Source organism: Crocuta crocuta, unplaced genomic scaffold (assembly GCF_008692635.1).
Source record: "Crocuta crocuta isolate KB4526 unplaced genomic scaffold, BGI_CrCroc_1.0 scaffold72, whole genome shotgun sequence".
Classification (NCBI taxonomy): Eukaryota; Metazoa; Chordata; class Mammalia; order Carnivora; family Hyaenidae; genus Crocuta; species Crocuta crocuta.
Genome location: NW_027529427.1, coordinates 2,578,245 through 2,606,138, shown reverse-complemented (window position 1 = coordinate 2,606,138; position 27,894 = coordinate 2,578,245). Strand labels below are relative to the sequence as shown.

At 47.2% G+C, this 27,894-nt stretch overlaps 1 protein-coding gene and 1 non-coding gene across 4 annotated transcripts; both read left to right on the top strand.

The window, feature by feature from the left end:
• Positions 1-149: 149 nt before the first annotated feature.
• NCAPD2 (non-SMC condensin I complex subunit D2) lies at positions 150-27,803 on the top strand. Of its 3 annotated transcripts, XM_077759132.1 has the most exons (32): positions 157-284; positions 1,059-1,208; positions 9,793-9,868; positions 10,130-10,188; positions 10,671-10,849; positions 11,155-11,297; positions 13,389-13,516; positions 13,589-13,712; positions 13,876-14,023; positions 15,185-15,382; positions 15,711-15,845; positions 15,943-16,030; positions 16,126-16,306; positions 17,265-17,389; positions 17,715-17,951; positions 18,259-18,433; positions 18,697-18,781; positions 21,097-21,230; positions 21,602-21,734; positions 21,823-21,907; positions 21,984-22,151; positions 22,637-22,806; positions 23,813-23,924; positions 23,999-24,122; positions 24,203-24,358; positions 24,811-24,988; positions 25,074-25,168; positions 25,610-25,690; positions 25,779-25,962; positions 26,843-26,969; positions 27,058-27,219; positions 27,456-27,803. In XM_077759132.1, exons 2-32 carry the CDS (start codon positions 1,082-1,084, stop codon positions 27,539-27,541), a joined length of 4,203 nt encoding a protein of 1,400 aa, XP_077615258.1. In that variant the 5' UTR covers positions 157-284; positions 1,059-1,081; the 3' UTR covers positions 27,542-27,803. The 3 variants fall into 3 exon arrangements, with proteins under 3 accessions (XP_077615260.1, XP_077615258.1, XP_077615259.1); XM_077759133.1 differs by lacking the exons at positions 157-284; positions 10,130-10,188 and having other exon boundaries at positions 1,065-1,208; XM_077759134.1 differs by lacking the exons at positions 25,779-25,962; positions 26,843-26,969; positions 27,058-27,219; positions 27,456-27,803 and having other exon boundaries at positions 150-284; positions 25,102-25,168; positions 25,610-25,691.
• On the top strand, positions 10,266-10,594 carry LOC144227576 (small nucleolar RNA U85). Its single transcript, XR_013333964.1, has one exon. It is a non-coding gene; the product is annotated as a small nucleolar RNA U85 (small nucleolar RNA).
• Positions 27,804-27,894: the final 91 nt, after the last annotated feature.

Here is a 27,894-nt window from a genome sequence, read left to right as displayed (position 1 = left end):
CCGACTTCCTGGCTTCTGAGATGTAATTGGCCGTCACTGCAGAGAGTGAGGTGATTGGCCTCCTAGCGGCCGTTGCGATTTGAACTCTACGTTTGTGGCTTTGCCCGCGCGGCGCCTGGCCCGGAGGCGGGTTTTTACCTCCGCCTGCCGGGGATTGGCCGGTTTCTCTGCCCGCTTGAATGCCGCGGTGCTGATTGGTGCGTCTTGTGCAGGCCCTGTTTTTTTCCTTCATTTCGGCCCTACGTCCTGAGTCGGAGGAGCGGCGGCTAAAGTTCTTTTCCGAGGTGTGGTGTTAATGGGCAGCGGGGAGTGAAAGACTGGGAAGACGGGGGACGGGGCACTATGACGCGGTATTAGGCTGAGATACGAGAGGCAGGGAGTTTCAGTGCGTATGTTCTGGCGGTAACATGCAGTAGAAACAGTTTTACAGATCCGTACGGAATATGGGCAAATCGCTTAACCTTTTTTTAACTTCAATTTCCTCATCTGTAAATTGGGTTCTAGTATTATGCATTCCGTGAGATTGGTTTTTGGAGAACTATATCAGATATGATATATTCAAATAGTCTCATAAGAACGTGACACGAGTAAATAGATGTTAAATGTTAATACTCTCCCATTGTGGCGCCAGGACACGCACTAGCCCATGCTGGCCCACTGCTCTAGCTTTGAGTGAGCAGTGCGTAAGCTTTGTCCATAAAAATGGAAATGCTAACTTGATGCATTGATATACCACTTTGCATATTTAAATGTTCCTTGAACATTTTCATATCCTTTGACTCATTTGATCCTCAGAGCAACTTGGTAAAATAATCAAAGATTGGTACCTCCGTTGTGCAGGTGAGGTTCAGGGGGTTATATGATATGACCAAATAGCAGAGTCACAACTAGAATTAGATTCTAGTCCAGGGTTGCCTCACATCCTTTTAAGGTAATGTTACCACGGTGGTATAAGTTTGATATAAGTGTCATATATTGGAGGGCGGGGGAATAGTAGAACCAGATAAAAAGACAGGCCTTGGATATAGACCTTGACCTGTTTGCTGTTTGGTTTCTAGCCCTGTGAGCCAGTGGCAGAAAGATGGCTCCCCAAATGTATGAGTTCCATCTCCCTCTAGCCCCAGAGGAGTTGTTGAAAAGTGGAGGAGTGAATCAGTATGTTGTGCAAGAGGTACTGTCCATCCGACATCTTCCATCACAGCTTAGAGGTAAGACTCCATAGCTGCTACTGTGCCTGGCGCTTCAGAACAACCACCCCCCATGTAATTATATTATTGGCCTTTTGCATTACACCGCTAAGCTCCGTGAGGGCGATGAACGTGTCTTTCGTATTCACTGTTTTCCTCCTAGCATTGCTTGGGATGGATTACATAGAGTATACACATTGACCTCCTTTTCTCAATCATTCAAAAAAGAGGCTTGGTGTACACAGCTACTCTTTAGAGAAAAACTTATTTTAGATCTGTACTTCTTACCATGAGCCAAAATTAAGTTCTGATGGATTTTAAAGTTCTAGGAGAACGTAGCTTTCTCAGAATGTGTGGGACTTGACACAGATAATACTTTTTTAGAGTCTAGATATCTTGTTTCCGAGGATGTGCAGTAATCATAAGAAAAAAAACACAGCTACAACACTGAACAGTATATCTACAGTGCAGTTTCCCATTGAAACCTACAGACGAACAAGATAATTTATACATTAGCAGCAAGACCATGTAATGTCACTGTACTTACTGGAAGTGGTCTTGTACCAGCTTGTTTTGGAGAGGTAGAGGTATATAGAGTAGAGATTAAGATTCTGGAGCCACGCTCTCTGAATTTGAATCCTGGCTCTACCACTCTCACCTTGGACAAGTTGCTTATTGTCTACCTGTTTCCTCATCTGTTAAGAGAGGGACGCTAGTGTACTTCATTTATTATTTCCTACAACAAGAAGTGTTGGTTAATGCAGCAGCTTGGATAATTTAACTCCAGCTTGTCTCCCTTAGCCATCAGGGTTGCTAGATGCCAGCTCCTTGCTCTGGTGTCCAGAGGTAGTAAAGGTGATTTTTTTTTTTTAATCTTATGCTTTTGCCTTTCTTCTTTCTTTTTTTAAAACTTTACCAGAAGCCTCTCAACAGACTTAGCCAGAATTGGATTTTGCCTATTTCCCTAACTAATTACCGGTAAGGGATATGGATTTACCCAGATTGTCTAAATTGATAAATATTATTATTATCTAAGAGCCTCCCTAAACCTAGACATACCACTATTTCTGCAAAGAAAGCAGAGTGTAGAGGTCAACCGGTAGCTGGCAAGTCAACAGAATCCACTATGGTGGAGATAGACTGTTTTTCCGTATTGTGTGGACATACGCATCACCAGTTGCACAGGCTGCACAATGTAGTAAATTATTCTTCAGCTATTATAATGCGTCATTCTTTAAATGAATAATTACTCTAAGAGTTCTTTTTATAATAATTGCATCGCTTTTGGCGTTTAGTACCCTAACTGTAAGTTCTGCAAGATCAAATCATTTAATTTGTTCAATAAGTATTTACTAACAATATGCTGTATGCCAGGCACTGTTCTGGGTACTGGGGATACAACAGTAAATGCAACAGACAAGTTGACAAAATTCATCTCAAGGTTCTCAACAAGGAGTAAATAAATAAGGACGATGTCAGATGGCTGTAAGTGCCAGGGAGAAAAGTAAGCAAGATAAACAAGATACAGTGTCGCAGGTTAGGAACTGCATTTTATGTTGGATGTTCAGAAAAGATCAGTGACATTAGAGCAGAGACCTTAAAAGTGGAAGACATGAACTACGCAGATTCTCAGAGGCCTTCTAAGCAGAGAGAAAAGCCAGTGCCAAGACTCTGAGGGTGGGAAAATGCCAATATGGTTGGAGTGGAGTAAGCTAGGGAAAAAGAAGTTAGATGAGATTTGGTGCAGATTATTCTAGAGTCTTGTTCCTCACAATGTGGCCTTCAGACCAGCAAATTAGAATCGTGATTTAGGAATTTATCAGGAAAAAAAAAACCCAAGATAAAAACCATCCCAGGAGTACTGAATCTGAAAATCCATTTAAGAGCATCCCTAGATGCACATTTAAGTTGGAGAAGCACTAATCTGGGGTCTTGTGGATCATGGTAAAGGTTTAGCTTCAGTATGAGCACAGGAATGATACGGTCTGATGTTTTAAAAGTATCATTATTGTATTGAACAGAAGAGTGTGACGGGCAAGGGAAGAAACAGGGAGACTGACTGAGAGGGTAATATGGTAGTACCGGCTAGCCTGCCTTGCCTGGGGTGATAACAGTAGAGCTATTCATAAAACGTTAGGTTCTGAATAGATGTTTTTTTGGTTTTTTGTTTTTGTTTTTTATTCTTGAAAGAGTGCAAGCGGGGGAGGGCCAAAGAGAGGGGGGGTACAAAGGATCTGAAGCAGGCTCCGTGGTAACAGCAATGAGCCCGATGCAGGGCTCAAATTCAAGGGCTATGAGGTCATGACCTAAGCCGAAGTTGGATGCCCAACAAATGAGCCACCCAGGCGCCCCAGGTTCTGAATAGATGTTAAAAGTAGAGCCAACAGGATTGTTGGTGGATTGCCTTGGATTTACGCAGTGAGAGAAAGAAGAATCTAGGATGATTACAAGGTTTTTGGATCTGAGCAACTAGAATGGAGCTACCGTTTATTGAGATGGGGTAGCATATGAGAGGAGCAGCTTTGGTCTGTTGGTCGTAGAATTGTGGAGTCCGGGGAGAGGTGCCTGCTACAGCTATATGTTTGGAGTTTAATATTCAGCATGCAGAGGGCATTTAAAGCCATGAAATTGGAGTGTAGATGGAGACGAAAAGCAGTTTGAAGATGTCAGGTCTGAGACAGCCCAATATTTAGAGGCTGGAAAGATAACAAAGAACCAGTAGGAGAAACTGAGGACCAGTCATTGAGCAGAAAGTGAACGAAGGCACTAAATGGAGGCTAAAGTAAGAGAACCGTTTCAAAAAGAAGTGGAAAGCTCAACTGCAGATTAATTACTGGACTTCACAGTGTGGTGATTACAAATTTGGGGAAAGCGCTTTCAGAGAGGTGGGGTGGGCAAAAGCCTAACTGGAATGGGTGGGTTTATGAGAAAGTGGGAGGACAGAGTTTAGAAAACTCTTCCTGATTGTTTTGCTTTCATGAATAACAGAAATGGGGTGGTGGTAGAGGAGGAGATAGAGTTGAGGGAGGATTTTTTTTTTAAGTTTACTTACTTATTTTGAGAGAGAGCAAGAGCAAGGGAGGGGCAGAGAAAGAGGGAGAGAGATAATCCCAAGCAGGCTCCATGCTGTCAGCGCAGAGTTCAACACGGGGCTCGATTCTACAGACTGAGATCATGACCTGAGCTGAACTCAGGAGTCAGACACTTGACCGACTGAGCCACCCAGGTGCCCTGAGAGGATTTTTTATAAGATGGGTGGCATTACACGGGTATGTACTGAATGGAAGCCGCTAGAGAAGGAAAAGTTGATGATGCAAGAGGGAGAGGGGACAGAGTGCTGGAGCAGTATCTTTAGTAGGTAAGAGAATGTGTAATCGAGTGCACAGAGGAGCAGGGAGGTGGTTTTATTAGAGGTGGGACAGTTTATCTGCAGTAGCAAAAGAGAAGGAAGAGTAGCTGGGCGCAGATGCAGGTAGTGAGGGGAAATACAGATCTTGGGGCAGCTGGAAGTTCTCTTCTGTGTGACTCTTAATGTTTGTTTATTTTTTAAAGAGAAAGACACAGGGGCGCCTGGGTGGCTTAGTCGGTTAAGGGTCCTACTTTTGCTTAGGTCATGATCTCGCGGTTCGTGGGTTCGAGCCCCGCGTCGGGCTCTGTGCTGACTGCCAGCTCAGAGCCTGGAGCCTGTTTCAGTCTGTGACTCCCTCTCTCTCTGACCCTCCCCTGCTCACGCTGTCTCTCTCTCTCTCCTAGAAATAAATAAAACATTAAAAAATTTAAAAAAAATAAAAATAAAAAATAAAGAGAAAGACACAGAGTGCAATTAGGGGAGGGTCAGAGAGAGGAGGAGACACAGAATCTGAAACAGGCTCCAGGTTCTGAGCTGTCCACACAGAGCCCGACATGGGGCTCAAACCCACAAACCGTGTGATAATGACCTGAGCCAAAGTTGGCCGCTTAACCAACTTGAGCTACCCACGTGCCCCTCTTATATGTGATTCTGTTGTCTCAGTGAGATAGAAGATGAAGCCTTTAACTAAGAGGAAGTTGGGGAGGAAGGCCTTGATCTTATGAGCAGAGGAAAGGTGTGAAATAATTGCCTAGAAGAAGGTGAGTAGGCCTAGGAATTTTTAACAGGCTTACCAAGAAATACTAAGGGCCCACTTGAGATTAATGGTCATAAGTTTAAAGTGAGACTAGTTAGCATGATTATATATTTTTGTGAAGCCATTTTTATTTGTGTGATTACATGAATGGAGTAAGCAGTCAGCTGGATTTAACCCAGATTTACCAAGGGAGTAGATGTGAGTTTTAGTGGAAAAAAATTAGAAATACCATATTGTCTAACTGGGGCACCTGGCTGACTCAATCAGTAGAGAAGGCAACTCTTGATCTCGGGGTCCTGAGTTCAAGCCCCACGTTAAACATGAAACCTACTATAAAAAGAAAAGAGGAGCACCTGGGTGGCTCAATCGGTTAAATTTCCAGCTTCGGCTCAGATCGTGATCTTGACATTCATGAGGTTGTGCTGACAGCTCAGAGCCTGGAACCTGCTTCAGATTCTGTGTCTCCCTCTCTCTCTGCCCCTTCCCCACTCATAACTCTGTTTCTCTCTGTCTCAAAAAATAAACATTAGAAAAAGAAAGTAAAAAAAAGGAAAAGAAAAGATACACCGTAATGTCTAACAACAGAAGAATAATAAATAAGATATATGTATTTGATGGAATATTATGTGACCATTAAAATTATTTACAAAGACTTTATAGTATGCTTATTGTAAAATTAAGTTTTATTTATTTGTTTATTTGAGAGAGTGAGTGGGGAGACAAGCAGAGGGAGAGGCGGAGAGAGACACACAGAGAGAGAATGAATCCCAAGCAGTCTCCATGCTCTGCACAGAGCCCAGTGCAGGGCTGAGTCCCACAACCTTGGGGTCATGACCTAAACCAAAATCAAGAGTCAGATGCTCAACTGCCTGAGCCACCCAGGCACCCCATAATATTAAGTTTGAAAAAGCAGAACAGAGAAGTGGATACATGATATGACCTCAACAGCAGAAATACTATGCATAGAAAATAGATGGAAAAAATTTAGGTACATGTTAACAGTGCTTATGTCTTTCTCTCCTCCATGTTTCTATATTTCCCACATTATGGAAGGAAGTTTGTAAAGAGTGGTAAATAGCTGAAGCGCCTGGGTGGCTCATTTGGTTAAAGCATCTGACTCTTGATTTCGGCTCAGGTCATGATCTCACAGTTCATGGGATTGAGCCCTACATCAGGCTCTGCGCTGGCAGTGCAGAGCTTGCTTGGGATTCTCTCTCTCCCTCTGTATCTCCCTTTCTCTCTGCCTCTCCCCTGCTCACTCGTTCTCTCTCTCTCAAAAAATAAATAAACTTAAAAAGAAAAGAGTGATAAATAGCTTACATATACTGAGTTGCATTTTGTGCTAAGTATTGTTCTGACTGCTTCACAGAATTATTTCTACTTAACCTTTTCCAAAAATTTCTGAAAAGCCCTATGATGTGCAATCTCGTATTATTCCCCACTTAGAGAAGAGGAAACAGACCTGGTAAGCTAAGTAGCTTGGACGGGGTAAATGTGCAAGCCAAATGTAAACCTAAAGCAGTCTGACTCTAGACTAGATCAGTAGGTAATGCTTCAAAGAATCAAAGAGATATATGGACCAAGAAAATCATTGGTTGTAATTTAAAAAAAAAGGGGGGGTAGTTGGTAATCTTTAAGAGAATAGCTGTTAGGTTGGTAAATCCCAGAAAGAGATCAGGAAATTGAAAGAGGAGACACAGTTTAAAAAGGATATAATGGGGGCGCCTAGGTGGCTCAGTCTTCTGACTTCAGCTCAGGTCATGATCTCATGGTTCATGAGTTCGAGCCATGCATCTGGCTTTGTGCTGACAGCTCAGAGCCTGGAGCCTGCTTCAGATTCTGTGTCTCCTCTCTCTCTGACCCTCCGCCACTTGCACTCTGTCTTTCTCTCTCAAAAGTAAATAAATATTAAAAAGGATATGATGGCAAAGTCAAATGAAAGGCATTGAGCATTTTTGTTTTATTTTAAAGAAGGGAGGCTTTGGGCACCTGTGTGGCTCAGCCGGTTGAGTGTTTGACTTGATTTTGGCTCAAGTCATGATCTCAGGGTTTGGTTGGTGGGTTGGAGCCCTGCATCAGGCTCTGCAATGGCAGTGCAGAGCCTTCTTGGGAATCTCTGTCTCCCTCATTTTCTGCCTCTCCCCCCACTCATGCTCTCTTTCTCAAAATAAATAAATAAACCTTAAAAAATAAAAATATAAAAGGGCTCTTGGGTAGCTCAGTTGGGTTAAGTATCCGGCTTCAGCTCAGGTCATGATCTCACGGTTTGTGAGTTTAAGCCCTGTGTCGGGTTCTGTGCTGACGGCTCAGAGCCTGGAGCCTACTTCAGATTCTGTGTCTCCTACCCTCCCCCACTTGTGCTCGCTCTCTCTGTCTCTCTCTCAAAAGTCAATAAATAAACATTTTTTTAAAATTTTAATAAATAAATATATAAAGAAGGGAAGCCAGAGTGTGTTGGCAGGATTAGATCAGTTCCTGGGCAGGATAAAACCAAAAGTGAAAAAGAAGAGATGCATCTTTGGGGCAGTGGGACAGGTTAGCTTTTTGCTTGAGACTCCAGCAAAGACTGGGAAGATGTTGGCAGAGGTTTGTTGATAGGGAGGCAGGATCACGAAAGAGCTTGCACTTTGTTTCTCATTCTTTTTTTAAAATAATACTTTGAATGTTTGTTTTTTTATTTAATCTTAAGAATCTTAAGGTTCTCCCTCTCCCTTTGCCCCTCTCCCCCACTCGGTCACTTTCTCTCTCACACAAATTAAAAAAAAAAAAAAAAAGGAATTGTCTATATCCTCTGGAAAAAAGAACTTTACACAATTATTGTAAGTTAAGTTACTAAAATATTTTTTTACAGGAATATGGGTAGGAATTCTGAAGCTGCTTTATGTTTATAAGAAGGTTAATATGTAAATGAACCCTTATGTAATATATAACTCTTATTTGTAAATATGTAAATAGTATGTAAATTCTATATTTTTAATATATAAACAGATCAAAATAGATACAGAGATATGTATGTATATACATCTACATACCCTGCTATTCTCTACTGAGAGATACAGTGATACACCACAATAGCAGTAAACCGAACTAGTGCCGAGAACTTGGTTTCTCCATGCCATACTTCCACAAAAGAAATGAGGACTCTGTTGAAAATGGTTGATTACAGGACTGGGCCGGGTGAAAGTCCGAGATGAGCCTGGAACTTCGTGTACTAGAAAGTAAGAGAGCAAAAGTGAAGGGAGGATGTTGAACAGACCTCAGGCAGAGCCAAGTTGAAGGAACTCCCAGTGGTCAAGGATGGGATCATTTAAGCAACAAAATAAATAGTAGTAGGAATGGATTAAAACAGAATAAAAGAAATATCCATGAATCTGTTCCAATTTCAATAAATAATTGGGGGAAAGGGACTACTCATCCTTAGAGTAGGATTCCCATTAGTAAGTGCAGAAGGAATGATGGGGATAGAAATATCACCATATAGGGGCACCTGACTGGCTCAGTTGGAAGGGCATACAGCTCTTGATCTCAGGGTTGTAAGTTTGAGCCCCATGTTGGGTATAGAGTTTACTTTAAAAATTTTTTTAAAGAAAGAAAAAAGAAAAATCATATGGTGTGTACTAACACCTCAGTAATAACTGTGGCAGACAAGAATCAAGGACAGACTCGTGGGCAAAATGTGAGGAGAAACGATGTTTATACAGTTTCAAAGTATCTCCCTACAAGATACTTACTTGCTGCAAAGGGGAAAATAGTTACTTTACAGGGGAGTTAGCTGGCAAGCACTAGCAGGTAATCAAGGTTAACATAGTAATAAGGCTATCATGTACTTCTTGGTATAATGCTTTCAAAGGAGGCTCCCTTCTGTGGTCATTCTGCCAAAAATACATAACCCAATCTAATCACGAGAAAATAGCAAACAAACCCAGATTGAAGGACTTCAAAAGTGTCAAGATTGTGAAAGACAAAGATGGGAGGAGACTAAGGAGACATGTCAGCTGAATGCATTGTGGGATCCTGGATCGGATCCTGGACCAGAAAAAAGATATCAGTAGAACAACTAACAGACTTCAGATAAGGTCTGTAGACTTTCTTATAGATTCTTGTGCCATGATTATAGAAGATGTTAACATTATTAGAGTGAAAAGTATGAGAAAAGTCTATTGTTTTTGCCGGTTTTGTAATTTCACAATTTTAAAGAAATAGATCCTGAGTTTGTGTTTGCTGTTAGCCATGCTGGGCAAGTCACTCAACTACTCTCGAGACTTAATTCCTTTTCCCATAAAATGGGCATAATAATACCTAACGCAGATGTGGTAAAACTCAAATCTTTCGTTATAAAACAGGACAAGTGTAACATTCTAATAGGTTACATTGAAAAATGAACTGTCTCTTTTTGGTATTCAGCCAATAAAAGTGATTAACTCGATTTTCTGCTATGAATAGAATTTACCAAAAAGACCTCTCTCCTCTGTGTTGATTCGTTTCTTTCCTCTTTGTAGCATTTCAGGCTGCCTTCCGAGCTCAGGGGCCCCTGGCAATGCTGGAGCACTTTGATACTGTCTACAGCATCCTACAGTAAGTAGGAACCACCTGCCTGATGGCTGTTTCCCTTAGCGTTGCATGTTAGTCCTGAAATTTCCAAATTCTAGGCTCACTGATAAAGCTTCTGGGTGCTGGTTTCTCTGCTAATGAGCATTGACCCCGACTTCACACCACATTTATTCAGTTGAGCAATTTCACAGATGTGTTGAAGTCTTAGATTCTTCAGGTTTGAGCTGATCTAGAATGGGCTCTGCAGTTTCCTGTCTCACCCCCCACACTTTCTTTCCCTCATAGTCACTTTCGAAGTATAGATCCTGGCCTCAAGGAAGATACTCTGGAATTCCTGATGAAAGGTGTTTATGGGTCAGGGGGTAGGGGATGGAAGGTGTTGGTTGTTGTTTGTTTGTTTACTGTTTCCTACATTTTATCAGCCACGTGATGATATCAAGGCTGTGGTGATTCAGTTGGTTTGGCTAAGCCTGGGGACCTTTGACCTATGAAGGTCTGTAATCTTGGTGGGCAATACAGAGTCGTGTGTGTTCGCTGTAAGGGCAGACCAACACGAAGTATGTCCCACTTTTGAGCTGCCTCTCTCTAATAGAGGTGGTTCTTCCAGTTGCCAGGGAGAAACTGGGGTAGCTGGCCTGAGAGAGTGGGGACAGGGTGTGTTCAGCGTTTTGGGGTCAAGGGTCCCGAAGGACTTGGCTTGTGTTGTGGCCACTGAGAGATGAAACACAGATCTTTGGTAATCTGATGGCTGCTGGTGCCTGGTGTTTGGAAGCTGGGGTAGATGAGGAAGGTGAATGAAGCTGACTCTGGACTCTGCCCCTCGCAGTGGTATCCCGTCATTCCCAGGAACTTCCCACTGTCCTGGACGACGCAGCCCTGTGTGTGTCAGACAGGAGCGCCCACCTAAACACTCTCAAAATGAACTGCTATGCTCTGATACGCCTCGTGGAATCCTTCGAGACCATGAGCAGCCAGACAAGCCTCATGGACTTGGACCTTGGGAAGGTGATTTGGACTTCCTGGCTCACTCATCATGAGGCCTGGAGAGATTGGGGGATGGATGGGAAAGAAGGAGTCCAATAATTCTGGGAATCCTGTCTGTCCTTATTTAGGGTTTATGAGGAAGTACTCAAAAATGTCACAGCATATCCCTGACAAGCAGCTCTTTTTTACTTTGTAACTCGTCCTATGTCTGCCGTGTTGGCTTCTACCTTATCTCAATGCTGGATAGTTTGGGCGCTCAGATTAACAGATCTTGACCCGCTCTGTTTCCTTATTTTTCCCTAAATGTATACGTGATCCCTTTTTAGGGGAAGAAAGCCCGAGCCAAGGCTGTCCACGGCTTTGACTGGGAAGAAGAGAGGCAACCAATTCTTCAGCTTCTAACGCAGCTGCTCCAGCTGGACATTCGTCACCTGTGGAACCACTCAGTAATTGAAGAGGAATTTGTCAGGTGGGTGGTTAAGATGGTCATAGCTGTGAGGAACGAGGGCTCTGTCACTAGATGTGTCTTCTTTCTGAGCACTTCATGCCTCACTGCGGTACGTGAGACACACAAGTGTGCTCAACACAGAGTTGTCAGTAAGGAGATAACAAATGTTAGAAACTGCCCTGTGTTTCTTTAATGCCCATTTGCTCATTCATGACATAGTATTTACTGAGAATCTCCTGGCTGCATGGCTGGTATTATTACATAAGGTCACTGAAAACACAGGTTTTTGCCTTCTTAGAGTTTATATTATAGAGCAGAAGATGATTTTGTTTTAATGTTTTTATTTATTTCTGTGTGAGAGAGAGAGAGACAGCATGAGCAGGGGAGGGTCAGAGAGAGAGGGAGATACAGAATCCGAAGCAGGCTGCAGGCTCTGAGCTGTTAGCACAGAGCCTGATGCAGGGCTTGAACCCACAAACTGTGAGATCACGACCTGAGCCAAATAAGTAAAAATACATGGTGTGTTTTATAGTTTATTACTGTGGAGAACAGTAGAGGAGGGGATGCGGAGTTTGATGGAAGAGAGTTGTGATCTTAAATCAGCTGTTCTAGCAAGACCTCTTTGAGGAGATGGCATTTGAGCAAAAACCCAGAGGAGGCCGTATGAGCCACGAGAATATCTGGAGGAATAGCAGGGGCAAGGGACAGAACAGCAGGTACAGAGAGCCCGAGGAGAACATGTGTCTGGCACACACAGGTGGTAGTGGTGAGGCCAGAGACACGGCGGCTGAGCAGGTGAGAGGATGGGCTGTGAAATCCCAGAAGCAGCGGGGAGCCGACTGTGCAGATCCTTGGCCGTCACAGTGACTTCGGCATTTTCTCAGGGAGATGGGGCCACGCAAGGGTTCTGAGCAGGACAGTGAAGTGGTCTGACCAGGGCTCTAACAAGATCTTGGCTGTTGTATTGAAACAGACTATGAAGGGAAAGGAAGAAAGCAGGAGACCAGTTAGGAGGCTGCTGCAACTAACTTTGGCAAGAGATGATGGTAGCTTAGATCCAGGAGTGGCAGTGGATATGGGGAGAAGCGGATGGACTCTGTACTTTTTTCCTTAAGGTAGAGCTCACAGGATAAGCTGACAAGGTGTGTGAGATTTGAGGGAGAGTGCAGTCAAGGATGACTCACCCAGGGCTTTGGCCTTAGCTTTCAGAATAAACCTTAAAAAGGGTGGGGAGGGGGGCAGGTGGATGCTTGGTTGACCCATTGGGCTAAGCAACCAACTCTTGATTTTGGCTCAGGTCATGATCTCACATTTCATGAGATCAAGCTCCACATCAGGCTCTGCACTGGCGGCACAGAGCTGGGCTTGGGATTCTCTCTCTCTCTCTGCCCTTCCCTTGCCCTCCCCCTCACCGTCTCCTCTCAAAATAAGTAAACATTTTTTAGAATGCTTTAAAAAAGAGAGAGAGAGTACAAAGTTTGAATACAAAGAGAGTATACAAAGATTGAGGTGCTCATCAAACATCCAAGCAATGTTGCCCAGTTCCAATGTTGAATGTGCAAATCTGGAGCACGAGAGAGAGGTCTGAGATAGGGCACCTGTTTGGGAGCTCAGTGTATTTATATTAATGGTGTTTATGCCCCAGGTCTGAATGAGATTACTAGACCAGTAAGCATAGCTAGAGGAGAGCAGGGATCCTCACCATACTCCGGGGAAGGCGGTCTGGCATCTGGGAAGCCATATGAAGTATATTTCCAGGAGAATGATGTGATCAGCTGCATCCAGTGCAGCTAAAAGGTTGACCAAGATGAGGACTGAATTAACCATGATGTTTAACCATGAGAAGTCATTGGTCACTTTCTCCTACCCTTTATCACCTATTTGGGTTCCGTGTAAGTATCATAACTGGCTGAAAGTTGGTAATCTTGAAGGACAGAGCACCTGTCTAGGGTCAGCAAAGCACAGCGCCTTGGTGTAGATGTTGATCGATAGACTCAAGAAAGCTAGGAGACCCTGACTTTGAGGGCACGAGAGGGAGAATGAATGCGGCAGGGCCCCGTGCAGGTGAATCCACACACCTGACTTCATCGTCTCCCTCCCGCCTTTTCTCAGTTTGGTTACTGGCTGCTGCTACCGCCTCCTGGAGAACCCCACCATTAGTCACCAGAAGAATCGCGCCACCCGGGAAGCCATAACACGCCTGCTTGGTGTCGCTTTGACACGTTATAACCATATGCTCAGTAAGTTAGCCCAGTGCTTTGCCCTGCGTTTTTCACTGGGCCCATCATTTCTCATGGTTAGTATTCCCACAGGCGCCACTGTGAAGATCATCCAGATGCTGCAGCACTTCGAACACCTGGCACCAGTACTGGTGGCGGCTGTGAGTCTGTGGGCAACTGATTATGGAATGAAGAGCATCGTGGGAGAGATTGTAAGGTGACTCTTGTCTAAGTTTCTGTTCTCTCCCTCGGGGGAAGATGAAAGAAAGATTAGGAATACATTGTCTGTACACACTAGGTTTCTTTAGATTTTAGATACCAGACTTCCCTTACTGGGGACTGAGTTATCTTGCTCTGGCTGTGCTTTGTTTCCTGCACAGAGAGATTGGACAGAAGTGTCCCCAGGAGCTGAGTCGGGACCCCTCAGGGGCAAAGGGCTTTGCAGCCTTCCTGACGGAACTGGCAGAGCGCATCCCGGCCATCCTGATGTCCAGCATGTGCATTTTGCTGGATCATCTGGATGGAGAGGTAGGTGGTCCCCTGGGAATCTCAGGTTCTTCTGGGAATTTTAAGGCTGTTTCTTACAAAGAAGATGGCTTTCCCGTGAAGTCAGGGTGTCTAAGCATAACTCAATGGCAGTTTCTTCCTACAGAGAAGCAGATAGAGTTTATTGACTAAAGAGCCATTTATTCATCTCCATTTCAATGTTAGTCCGTTTTATCCATGTCTGGTAGGGGGATGGCAATTCCACGCCTGAGGCCTAGTGAGAGTCACTCGGCCATGGTTCTGAGCCCCTTCCATTCATCAGGACAAAGCTCCTTCCATTCTTCTTCCTACCATCCAGCTTGCCTGTGCTCTCTAAACAATGCCAGCTCTCAGTTCTTTCTGCCTGGCTGCCTCCCACACTGATGCAGGGCACTCCTGGGTGAATGTCAAGGACAAAGACAGTCTCCTAGGTCCTCTAGTGTACTGTAACTTCTTGTGCAAGACTCCATCAACTCGCTTTTAGCCTGGCAGAAACCCCCAACCCCTCTTGCCCACATTCTGCAGTGGACTTGCTTGGCACCCTAGGGCTCACTTGTGCTTCTCCATGTTTCATTCTTTGTCAGTAAAATGTGAGAAGGAGTGGGAGGGAAGGGGGTGTTCAAAGGCTTTGAGGCTTCTGATGAAAGGTAGAAATTAATGCTTTTCAAACATATACAGATGTGATGAGCCTTATGGGGAAAAATTGGGGCTCTTGTTTATTTTGTCCCTGTATTCTCAAGCAGACAAGGCCCCTTCCAGTGACCTCAGGGGTGCATACCTAGGCAACTGACCTAGGCAACTGACCAGGAAAAGTCAGTGAAGCAAGCTTACCCTTAACTTAAGGCCTCGCCCCTTCTTCGTGCCTGGACAGGCCCAAGAGTTTGGGGAAAGGAGAGTTAGCTTTTTTTTTAATGTTTTATTTATTTCTGAGAGAGAGAGACCGTGTGAGCAGGGGAGGGGCAAAGAGAGAGGGAAACACAGAATCCAAAGCAGGCTCCAGGCTCTGAGCTGTCAGCACAGAGCCCGACGTGGGGCTCAAACTTGTGAACCGTGAGATCATGACCTGAGCCAAAGTCGTACACTTAGCCGACTGAGCTACCCAGGCGCCCCGAGGAGAGTTAGCTTTGGAGTGAGGAGCCTCAGACCAGCCCATTTCTCCCGTAGAGTTACCTGATGCGCAACGCTGTGCTGGCAGCTATGGCGGAGATGGTCCTGCAGGTTCTCAATGGTGATCAACTGGAGGAAGCAGCCCGAGACACCAGAGACCAGTTCTTGGACACCTTGCAAGCCCATGGCCACGACGTCAACTCCTTTGTACGGAGCCGTGTTTTGCAGCTCTTTACCCGAATCGTCCAGCAGAAGGTGCATAAACTTCTGCATGATAAAGACATACAGTATTTTGTAGACAGGCTGAAGAAAAGAGGAACCCTGTGTCTCACCGGAGAGTCTAGAATTCACATTGTTAATAAAGGTCTTCCTTTACTAAAGACAAGGATGCTTGGCTGCATTTAAGGACTATACTATGTCTTAACTGCGACAAAGAGTAACTATTTTATATCCCATAGAAAAGTTTCTTTAGAAGGAGTACTCTCAGTCTCACGTAGAGTGTACTTCAAGATCATCTTGAATACGATGAACAGAATGGATAATGTGGTGGGTGAGCTCACCCTTCTCCTCCTACCCCACACAGGCTCTGCCCCTGACACGTTTCCAAGCAGTGGTGGCCCTAGCGGTGGGACGTCTGGCAGACAAGTCAGTGCTAGTATGTAAAAATGCCATTCAGCTGCTGGCCAGTTTTCTTGCCAATAATCCCTTTTCCTGCAAGGTAAGTAGGCTCGATCTACCCAAAAGAGAAGGAATAAATGGAGACAGGAATGAAATTATGTGACTTAATGACCCTGACACTCATTTTACCTTGGTAGCTTAGTGACACTGACCTTGCTGGACCACTGCAGAAGGAAACCCAGAAATTACAAGAGATGAGGGCTCAGAGGCGAACTGCAGCTGCTTGTAAGTAGTTACTGCCTAGGACTCCTCACCTAGACATCCTGCTCCCTGCCATCAGAAACTCCAAGAAAGGGTCTAAGAGAGACTTCCTCATTCAGCTGCAGTGCTGGACCCCGAGGAGGAGTGGGAAGCCATGCTGCCGGAGTTGAGGTCTACTGTGCGGCAGCTGCTGAAGCTTCCCCGGGAAGAAGAGGAGATTGCTGTGGTGATTGCCGGTACAGAGAGCGCTGAAGACGTGAAGGGACGCATCCATCAGCTGCTTGCAAAGGCTAGTTACAAGTACGTGAGAGAGTGAGATTTTCTCTAATGACCTTTTTAGGTTTAGAGTTAGCTTATTTATTTATGTTTGTATTTATGTATTTATTTGTATTAAGTTTATTTATTTTGAGAGACAGCATGAGCTGGGGAGAGGTCGAGAATAAGGGAGGGGGGAGAGAGAATCCCGAGCAGGGTCCGCACTGTCAGTGCAGAGCCCGACACGGGGCTCCAGTTCACGAACCGTGAGATCACTGACCTGAGCCAAAACTGAGTTGGACGTTTAACTGCCTGAGCCACCCAGGCGCCTCCAACTTTTTTTTTTTTATGTTTATCTATTTTTGAGAGAGAGGGAGATACAGAACCTAAAGCAGGCTCCAGGCTCTGAGCCATCAGCACAAAGCCCAGCACAGAGTGCAAACTCAAAAACTATGAGATCACAACCTGAGCCGAAATCGTAAGCCCAACCGGCTGAGCCACCAGGCACCCCTAGAATTAACTTTTTCTTTTTTAATGTTCATTTATTTATTTTGAGAAAGAGAGAGTGTGTGTGACTGCAGGGGAGAGGCAGACAGAGGGAGAGACAATCCCAACCAGGCTCCTCAGCTTCTTCTTTTTTTTTTAATTATTTTTTTAAATGTTATTTATCTTTGAGAGAGAAAGAGACAGAGTACTAGTAGGAGAGGGGCAGAGAGAGAGGGAGACACAGAATCCGAAGCAGGCTCCGGGCTCTAAGCTGTCAGCACAGATCCCGACAAGGGGCTCAAACCCACAAACTGAGATCATGACCTGAACTGAAGCCGGATGCTTAACCGACTGAGCCATCCAGATGCCCCATTTCTCAACGTCTTAAGCATGAGAAGTGTTTTCTTTGGAGCAGAAAGTCTAGGTTCCTGATGTAATGATGAGGTAGACTCCATTACCAAAGGCTCCAGTGACCCTCTTTGGGTGCCGAGCTGGTGACTGGTGGATGCTCTTCCAGACAGGCCATCGTTCTCACTCAAGAAGCCAGGCGCCACTTCCAGGAGTCTGAGCCTTTCAGTCATATGGATCCAGAGGAGTCAGAGGAGACCAGGTTCCTGAATCTCTTGGAGACTGTCTTCAAAGGTAATTCTTTTCCTTCTTTAAGTAGCAAACAAAACATTTCAACTAGTATCCGTGGGCTATTTACTTTATGCCAGATGCTGGCCTGGCACTGCTCTGGAATGAATACAGCCCATGGGCCTAAGATTGATAGTCATATGACGTGAAAGGGTACTTCCAAACCATAGAAGATGTTAGGAATTTTTTTGAGAAATGAACCAAGACATTTTAGAGTAGGTTCTAAGTGTACACCCTCCCATTGTGGAAAGAAATATCCAGGGATGTTGTAGCCGATGGATTTGCCCATACCCCTCGAACAATAACCGTCCTATAATTCTCTAACTCCTAGGCCCAGCAGCTTCCACACAGGAGAATGCCCAGGGGTCTGCAGGGAACGTGGGCCCAGGACAGACAGATGGGAGAGAAAAGCCCAGTGTGTCAGAGCCTGTGAAATCCAGGGAAAACGATGAGCTGGTGAAGCAGGAGATGCTGGTGCAGTATCTGCAGGACGCCTACAGCTTCTCTCTGAAGATTACAGAGGCCATTAGCATCATCAGCAGGATGATGTATGAAAATACATCTACAGGTAATGTCGGCGCCCCTCTCTGTAAGGACTGGGTCTTACAGTTGGAAAAGCCAGTCTTGTCCGTATTTTATTGGTAACTATCTGCTCCTTCAAAAGGCAAGGATTCTTTATTTCCGTTTGTATAGCTCTGTGGAGCAGACATGTTATGCATACAGTATTTCATGATAGGTCCGTCTAGGAGTTGATATTCTCAAGGAAAATGGACAAAGCTTCCATTTAGATGTTGCTACACTAAGAAAGGTCCTATCTTTAAGTATTGGGGGACTTTTGCCAAGCTGATGAGTGACATTCCTGTCTCTCCTCTCAGTGGTGCAGGAGGTGATTGAGTTCTTTGTGATGGTGTTCCAATTTGGGGTACCTCAGGCCCTGTTTGGGGTACGTCGCATGCTACCTCTCATCTGGTCTAAGGAGCCTGGTGTCCGGGAAGCTGTGCTTAATGCCTACCGCCAACTTTACCTCAACCCCAAAGGGGACTCTGCCAGGTATATGTGGTACCTTTGCCTTTGCCAGCTTTAACGGGGTCAGCTTCTCCGAGGACGTTTGGAGTCTTCTAAAGGGAATGGCAGGGGGGCAGGGGCATCCTTCTAGGGGAGTCCTGATTCTGTAATAGGGCTCAGGGCAGGGCTGGACTTCAGTGAAGTTATCTGACACTGTTACTAGTGTCAGGATAGCCCTAATCTGTTTGCCAGGCTTAACTTGCCAGTGTTTAATGATCTCTGATCTCTGCTCTCTGCTATTCCTACAGAGCCAAGGCCCAGACTTTGATTCAGAATCTCTCTTTGCTGTTAATGGATGCCTCAGTTGGGACCATCCAGTGTCTGGAGGAAATTGTAAGTCTCTTTCTTTTCTTTCCTTCCTTTCTTTTCTTTTTCTTTCCTTTCTTTCTTGTTTTTTTGTTTATGCAATCGCTACAGCCAACATGGGGCTCGATCTCATGACCTTGAGATCAGGAATCACACACTCTTCTGACTGAGCCAGCCAGGCGCCCCCTTACTTCTACTGTCTTTGTTCATCCAACAAGTGTTAGTGATTACTATGTGTTTGGCAGTTTACTCAGCCCCACAAAGTATAAGATTGTTTTCAAGTTCCCAACTTAAAAGGAACCAAGAGTATAATGAGTAGCCAAGAAACATAAAGCAGTTACAGAACGATGTAACACATAGATAATTCCGTGCCAGAAAAATGGAGCTCAGGTAATGGGTGAAGCAGCAATGTTAATAGAACGCTGATGACACGCCAGGCACTGTTTTTAGCAGTTTGCTCCTGTGAACTTGTGTGGTCCTCACAACAACCTGGGAGGTCATACTGTTAGTGTACATTTTACAGTGAGAAGTTTAAGGCACTGAGAGGTTCAGGAACTTGGCTAATCACAGCTGGTTAGTGGCAGAGACTCAGGCAGTAAGAGCTCCAGAAAACATACTCATTGCTTGTATGTTACCCTGCTGAGTCCTGAGTGCACGGGAGAGCAGGGTGAGGTAGGATGGTCGAGGACAGCTTCCTAGAGGTGCTAGGACTTAAGCAGGGTCTTGATGAGCAGGATGTAGAAAATCAGAGAGGAGGGAGCATGTAGATGGAAAGCCATTTAAGAGAACAGAAAGTTGCGGAATGAAAAAGATCATGTTCTGGCTGGAAATGGTTATCTGCAAAAGATAAAGTGGGAGTATAGGTTGGAACTGAATTGTAAAGGTCCCTGAATGCCTTTCACAAGTCTGGGACTTTCACCTTGCTGGTCAACATTTTAGTGAGGCGGGTCTGCTTTTGAAGTTCAAGTATTTGGAGACAGAGGTGGAGGTGGTGCTGACCAACAGCTTCCACTAGATGGAGCACTGCCACCAGCCACATTTTTCTCAAGGAGGAGCCTGGTGGCAGCTGCTGGGCTGAAATGTCAGGCTAGCTCCTAGTCCAGAGCCCCTACTGTAGGCAAAGGAGAGCCTTTCTTTCTTTCTTTCTGTCTTTCTGTCTTTCTTTCTGTCTGTCTTTCTTTTCTATTCTTTCCTTTTTTTTTTCTTTCTTTCCTTTCTTTCCTTCCTTTCTTCCCTTCCTCCCTCCCTCCCTTCCTTCCTTTCTTTCTTTGTCTGTTTTTAAGAGAGAGACAGAGCATGAGCAGGGGCAGGGCAGAGAGGGAGGGAGACACAGAATCTGAAACAGGCTCCAGGCTCTGAGCTGTCAGCACAGAGCCCAACGCAGGGCTTGAACTCATGAACCACAGGGTCATGACCTGAGCCGAAGTCGGATGCTTAACCAACTGGGCCATCCAAGTGCTCCAAATGAGAGCTATTTCTAAATGATGAGCAGAGGTGTGGTGTGATGAAGTAGATGTTTGGGAGACTGTTGGGGTCCAACAGGAACATACGGGTTGCTTGGAGCGGAGCCTAGGGACCAGAAGGTCTCCGGGCCTTCTGTAAGTGCAGCGTCAAGGGGCTAGGGCTGGGAGGAAAAGCTATGGAATTGCACTTAATGGAAGATAGGTATTAAAGGGAAAATAGATAAGATTAAGTGGAGAAAAAGTGAACTGATTGTAAAGTTTTAAGCCTACATGACCAAGAGTGTTGGTGCCCTGGGCAAAATGAAAAGGCAAGGGAAGATGGAGCCTTCATTTTAGACGTGTTGAGTTGTGGTCACAGCAACAACAGCTACTAGAAATCTCCAGAATGTAGTCAGAACCATGGACTCACACAGACTTCAGTATGTCGTCTTAATAAATGTAGTTTTTTTTTTTAATATTTTTTATTTATTTCTAGGAGAGAGAGACAGCGTGAGCAGGGGAGGGTCAGAGAGAGAGGGAGTCACAGACTCTGAAACAGGCTCCAGGCTCTGAGCTGGCAGTCAGCACAGAGCCCGACGCGGGGCTCGAACCCATGAACCGCAAGATCATGACCTAAGCGAAAGTCGGACGCTTAACCGACTAAGCCACCCAGGCGCCCCATTAATAAATGTAGTTTTGAAGACATCAGGGTAGAAAAGTGACGGAGGTGCAAGTATGTCCCCAAACCCCGACATTACATTTCGAGCCTCCCTCTTCCTTTGCTGTTTTAAGTATTGCTTTTACCCACTTGGGGCCTTTAACGTTCTCTTCAGGGAAGTGGACTAAGGATTGGGGGAAATTGGTACTTTTTGGCCTGAGCCCTTCCTCTTTTCTCTTCAGCTCTGTGAGTTTGTGCAGAAGGATGAATTGAAACCGGCAGTGACCCAACTGCTGTGGGAGCGGGCGACCGCGAAGGTCCCCTGCTCTCCTCTGGAGCGCTGTTCCTCTGTCATGCTTCTCGGGATGATGGCACGGTGAGGCCCAGATCCAGACAGGCAGGAGGAATGAGAGGGGAAGGGAAGGTTCTGAGAAGTCTCCCTTTCCTTCAGTAACGGCAGGCAGGCCCAGCCGAATTGTGCGCATGAGTCCGCTACCTAAATGAAAAGTAAAATAGAGTACCAGCGCCCCCCCTGCACCCCCCTCCCATCCGCACCCCACACAGCAGAACTACCAGGATTCGGTACAGCAGGAGGGGTTCCGAGGGGCCGGCCCTGGGTCAGAGTCTCTACTGTCTGCTCCAAGGCTCTCGCCTCGCACCGAGTGCTGTTACCTACCCACCCTGGGCATCCTCCCCTACGGAGTCCCGTCCCAGACTAGCTCTGACTCTGTGGCTTCCTTCCCCTAGAGGAAAACCAGAAATCGTGGGAAGCAACTTAGACACTCTGGTGAGCATAGGGCTGGATGAGAAGTTCCCACAGGACTACCGGCTAGCCCAGCAGGTGTGCCAGGCCATTGCCAACATCTCTGACAGGAGAAAGGTATGTGGGGTCTCCAGACCAAGGAGAGTGGCGGCCCCCTTACCACTCTCAGCACATACCCATGTTTTGTCTCTTCTATTCTCGACAGCCTTCTCTGAGCAGACGTCACCCTCCCTTCCGGCTGCCTCAGCAGCATAGGCTGTTTGAGCGACTGCAGGATGTGGTCACAAAAGGTGAGCTACCATGAAGTCCTTGGATAGAACTGAGTCCTTTGTCCGCAGTGCGTGACTTCTCCCTTCTCCTCTGCAGGCTTTGTCCACCCAGACCCACTCTGGATCCCATTCAAAGAAGTGGCGGTGACCCTCATCTACCAGCTGGCAGAGGGCCCCGAGGTGATCTGTGCCCAGATACTGCAGGGCTGTGCAAAGCAGGCCCTGGAGAAGCTGGGGGAGAAGAATGCCACCCAGGAGGGCCCGAGTAAGTAGGCAAGAGGGTCCCCAGGGGGCAGCACCCCCTGACCCTCGGCAGACCAAACTGTCTCATTTCTGTCTCTCATACTGGGCCAATCACTGCCACCGTCCCCCGTCTCCATCTCCTTTGCCAGCTTGTGTTTGGCACATGAGCAAGAAGCAGAGCCAACAAAACATCAGAACAGGGGCGCCTGGGTGGCTCAGTCGGTTAAGCGTCCGACTTTGGTTCAGGTCGTGATTTCATGATTCGTGGGTTCTAGCCCCGCGTCAGGGTCTGTGCTGACAGCTCAGAGCCTGGAACCTGCTTTGGATTCTGTGTCTCCCTCTCTCTCTGACCCTCCCCTGCTCATGCTGTCTCTCTCTCTCTCAGAAATAAATAAAATAAAACATTAAAAATTTTAAAAAAACAAAACACCACCACCAGAACAGGATGCAGGGTCATGTGAGACGTAAGTTTGCCTTTTCCTCCCTGTTTTCCCCTCCCCCCTCCAGAGGACGCCCCCACTCTCCCCACTTTCCTGCTGATGAACCTGCTGTCCCTGGCTGGAGATGTGGCTCTGCAGCAGCTGGTACACCTGGAACAGGCAGTGAGTGGAGAGCTCTGTCGGCGCCGGGTTCTTCGAGAAGAACAGGAGCAGAAGACTAAGGGTCCCAAGGAGAAGGTGAATGGAGCGACTGTGCATTTGGGTTTGTGTCACAAGCATTTCCCGGACCTACTTCATGACCTTGGGTCACTCACATTTCCTTGTGGGAACCTCTGCTTTTCCACTGTTAAATGCGGAAGACACGCTAGGTCCTTGCTGCTGGAACTCTGGGAGAGCTCGGGGAGAACACAGATGGAGCATCTGTTGGTGATCACCCAGGAAGGAAGGTTTTAGGGAAGCAGAGTGCCGAGTTCGTGCCCTCGGCATGAAAGCTCGGCTCCACCTGAGGCACCGCTTGTGGGAATAAGCACACACACACACACCCCCTTTCCCATCAGCCCTGGTACGGCGCCTGCCCTGATGGGGAACTTGTGTTCTCCCCACTAGAGGCAGTGATGTCTTGCAAACAAATAAGACACGGAGTGTCTGGCAGCAGTGGAATTAGGTCTGACCTCTGTGACTTTGAACCATTGTCCATGTGATCCGTTTATTGACTGTATACAGGAAATGACGCGCTTCTGTGAGGATGAGTTCAGAGACGTGGGAATGTGCTTTAGGAACTTGAAAATCATGCCATTTGTTCCACTTGGAATTTGCCAGTTCACATTTGGCAACTTAAAAGCAAAAGTACAAAGACCTGCTGTTTTACCTGTTTATTAGTTCAGGTGTCATTCCTCTTTACAGACACATTTGAACATTGTAGGAACGGTTTTACAGAGTCTGCCTTTCCCCAGATGCATTCCCGCAAAATGAAACACAGGCTGGAGTTAAAAACGCTGTCTTGAGCCTGGGTGGCTCGCTTGGTTAAGCGTCTGACCTCAGCTCAGGTCATGATCTCACGTTTCATGGGTTTGAGCCCCACATCGAGCTGTCAGCACAGAGCCTGGAGCCTGCTTCAGATTCTGTATCTCCCTCCCTCTGCCCCTGCTCATGCTGTCTCTCTTAAAAATAACCGTTAAAAATTAAAAAACTAAAAAAGAGTGCTGTCTTGGCTAAGCCATGATCCTGGTTTCTTCCCCATTAGAATGCAAGCTCTGACTCTGCCATGGAGGAGGAGATGGGGCTGGCGGGCGCTGCCGCTGATGACCCAGAGGCGGAACTCATCCGCAGCATCTGTGAGAAGGAGCTGTTAGATGGTAAGAAGAATTGCTGGGGGGCCTGCTCCCCGCCGAGAAAACCTGGCCCAGACCTAGAGCTCTTGTTCCAACAGGCAAACAGATCCTAGCTGCCTTTGTTCCACTTCTGCTCAAAGTCTGCAACAACCCGGGCCTCTACAGCAACCCGGAGCTCTCCGCAGCCGCGTCCCTGGCCCTTGGCAAGTTCTGCATGATCAGGTGGGCGCCGGGGGGCAGTACCACCCTCTCAGGTAAGATGGGTATGGCGCCTCTCCCTGACAGTCCTCTCCTGGCTCCAGTGCCACTTTCTGCGACTCCCAGCTTCGGCTGCTGTTCACCATGCTGGAGAAGTCCTCGCTGCCCGTGGTCCGGTCTAACCTCATGGTTGCTACCGGGGATCTGGCCATCCGCTTCCCCAACCTGGTGGACCCCTGGACACCTCATCTGTATGCTCGGTGAGAGATCCCTCACGACACTTGAGCAGGCCTCGCCAGCTCTGGGAGGCCGTAGTTCAGTCAGGATGAGAATCACTAAAACTCTTTCTTTGGTCTTCAGCATTACCTTGACATCCGCTTGGTATTTGGCCGGCGCAGGCCTTCACCAAGTGTGGCCCCAAAGGGATTGGTGCCTCTGTCCAAAGCGTTGGCTCTGAGCTTGGCCTCTTACCCCAATCCCAGCTTTCTAACTGCTTCTAGAATGTCACATTAAGAGGGAGTGATAGAGGAGCACCTGGGTGGCTCAGTCAGTAGAGCGTGATCTTGGGTTCCTGAGTTGGGCCCCACGCTAAGGGGAGAGGTTACTTTAAAAAAAGAGGTTGTTGGGGGGAACATTCCTGCTGAGGGCCTTTCCCACCATTGTCCAAGTGTAACCCACTGTTGGTGCCAGCGACTTAAGATTTCACTCCTAGGCTCCGGGACCCAGCTCAGCAGGTGCGGAGAACAGCAGGGCTGGTGATGACCCACCTGATTCTAAAGGACATGGTGAAGGTGAAGGGGCAGGTGAGCGAGATGGCTGTGCTGCTCATCGACCCCGTACCTCAGATCGCTGCCCTGGCCAAGAACTTCTTCAATGAGCTTTCCCACAAGGTGAGAGGCAGAGAGGCGGCCAAAGCCTTACTGCCAAGGGAGCAGGCACACCCCTGTGTTGATAACATGACTCTCTCTCTCACAGGGCAATGCCATCTATAATCTCCTTCCAGATATCATCAGCCGCCTGTCAGACCCCGAGGGAGGGGTGGAGGAAGAACCTTTCCACACCATCATGAAGTATGGTTCCCTGAGCCTTGGGGCACATTGTTCATGCAGCACATGCTTAGGAATCAAACAGACCCAGATTATATTTGAACTCTAAGCTCTGCTGCTTTGTAGTGTATGACCTTCAGCAGTAACTTAACCTCTCTGTCTGCTCGTCGTCTCTACAGTGAGGCATCTGACACTTGCCCCTTAGTTCTTGGGAGGATTCAGTATCATAAAGTTCCCAGCATGACAGTAAGCACATAGGAGTCTTCACTACACGGTGGCGGCTTTTGTCACAAACTCCCATTCTTGGCGAGAACTTCGCAGGGGGGCGGGCTGGATTTTCTCTGAGTGTCTAGGAAGAGGGCAGGATGACGGATAGAAGGCGGGTGCTAGGGGAAGACAGGACTGTCTGTGACGGGGACAGAGCTGCCCCTGGGAGGCCACACATCCGCATGTCCCCTTCCTCAGGCAGCTCCTCTCCTACATCACCAAGGACAAGCAGACGGAGAGCCTGGTGGAGAAACTGTGTCAGCGCTTCCGCACGGCCCGGTACGCCGGCTTCCCGGGGCGTCCCTGAGGCTGGGGGGCACCGGCCCTCCCATCTCACGGCCCCTTGAGACGCCTTTGCCATCCGCAGGACCGAGCGGCAGTACCGGGACCTGGCCTACTGTGTGGCTCAGCTGCCCCTCACAGAGCGAGGCCTCCGCAGGATGCTGGACAATTTTGACTGCTTTGGGGACAAACTGTCGGATGAGTCCATCTTTAGTGCTTTTCTGTCGGTTGTGGGCAAGCTGCGCCGCGGAGCCAAGCCCGAGGGCAAGGTGAGCGCAGCTGCACTGCCCGAACCTGCCTCGCCCCCCTCTCCTCAGCTCGACTGCAACCAAGTAACAGCGCGGCCGAGAACAGATCTTTCTGTCTCCAGTTCCTGTTTCTTTGTTTTTCTCTTTTTTGAAAACAGACTTTATTTCTTAGAGCGGTTTTAGGTTCGCAAGCAAACACTGAATGGAAGGTGGCGTTCCTCTATGTGTGCCCTGCCCCCGCACGTGCTCGGTCTCCCCCACTGCAGCGGCACATCCGTGACAATCGATGAACCTGTGTTGACACATCATTATCACCCAAAGTCCATAGTTTACCTTAGGGGTCACGCACTCATTCTGTGGGTTTGGACAACGTGTGTAAAGGCCCGTGTCCGTCACTGTGGTGTCGTACAGTGTAGTCCCACCACCCAAGTCCCCTGTTCCTCCATCACCCTCTGTCCCTCGACCCCTGGCAACCACTGATCTTTTTACTGTTGCCACAGTTTTGCCTTTTCCAGAATGTCATATACTTGCAGTCATGCAGTGCGTGCCCCCCCGCCAGGTTGGGCTCTCGTGGGGATATGCAGTTATGTTTTCACCGTGTCTTTCTTTCCAAGGCCTTGTCTTTTTCATCATAGAAATAGCCATTTCCAGGCCTGCTTTTTTTTTTTTTTTAATGTTTATTTTGGAGAGAGACAGAGCGTGAGTAGGGGAGGGACAGAGAGAGACCAAAACACAGAATCTGAAGCAGATCCCAGGCTCTGAGCGGTTAGCATAGAACCTGATGCAGGGCTCAAACTCAAGAGCCGTGGAATCATGGCCTGACCCAAAATCGGACAATTAACTGGCTGAGCTCCCCCAGGTGCCCCTTCCAGGCCTGTTCTTAATCTCTTCCCCCCTCCAGGCTGTAATAGATGAATTTGAGCAGAAGCTTCGAGTTTGCCACAGCAGAGGGCTGGATGCAGCAGAAGACCTTGAGATTGGCCAGGGGGGTAGCCAGAGAGCCCCCTCAGCCAAGAAACCATCCACTGGTACGTGAGGCAGCCCCACAAGTGGAGGGACCAGGCCTTCCTCTCAAGAGGCTCGAGTTTTGGGGACTCACGTGTCTGCCTTTTCCAGTCTCCAAGCGGCACCAGCATCTGGCCTCTGCAGCCTCATCAGACGGTGACTTTGTCACCCCCGAGCTCCATCGCACTGCCCGTCGGCATCCAAGCACCCAACAGCAAGTTTCAAAAAAGAAACCCCGAATTGTCTTCTCGAGTGACGAGTCCAGCGAGGAAGGTAGGATGCTCCCTCCTGAATGTGGCGCACAGGGAGCATAGCTTAGGGGGGGCCGGTTGTGATGGGGTCCCGCGTGTGGATTATCTCCGCCCCCTCCCCCAAGGTGTGTTCCTCTGGGCACAGTTTGGGTTTTGTTTCTGCGGCCTAGTCTGGGGCTGTCCCACTTGTTCTCGGAGATTTACTTTTCACCATCTTTGTGACTCAGCTTTTTCTTCCTCCTCCAATCCTCTGAATAGAGCTTCTAGCAGAGATGACCGAAGACGAGACCCCCAAGAAAACAACCCCCATCCGCCGAGCACCTCCTCGAAGGCACAGGCCCTAGGAGGTCATTCGTCTTGCCTGTTCCTTTCCCTGCTGTGCAGGGTGTCTTGTGAGGTGACCTTGAACTCCGTTCCCTTGTAAAAGTTCCCTTGTAAAATGCTGTTTTTGCCTATTCTCTTGTCTTTTTAATATAGGATGGTCTTTATGGTATAAAGCGTTTGTCTTACCCGGGCCTTACTGAACTGAATTGAGCTGCTTTCACTGGAATATATGTCTGCCAGTCTCCTGGTTTCCTAATGAATAAATGTTTTTATATACTTTTAGACATTTTTCCTAAGCTTGTTTCATCTTTCATGAGCCCGGATGCAGGCAGCAGGGAGAGGAACCCAGATCCCAGGGCCTGCCTGAAGATGT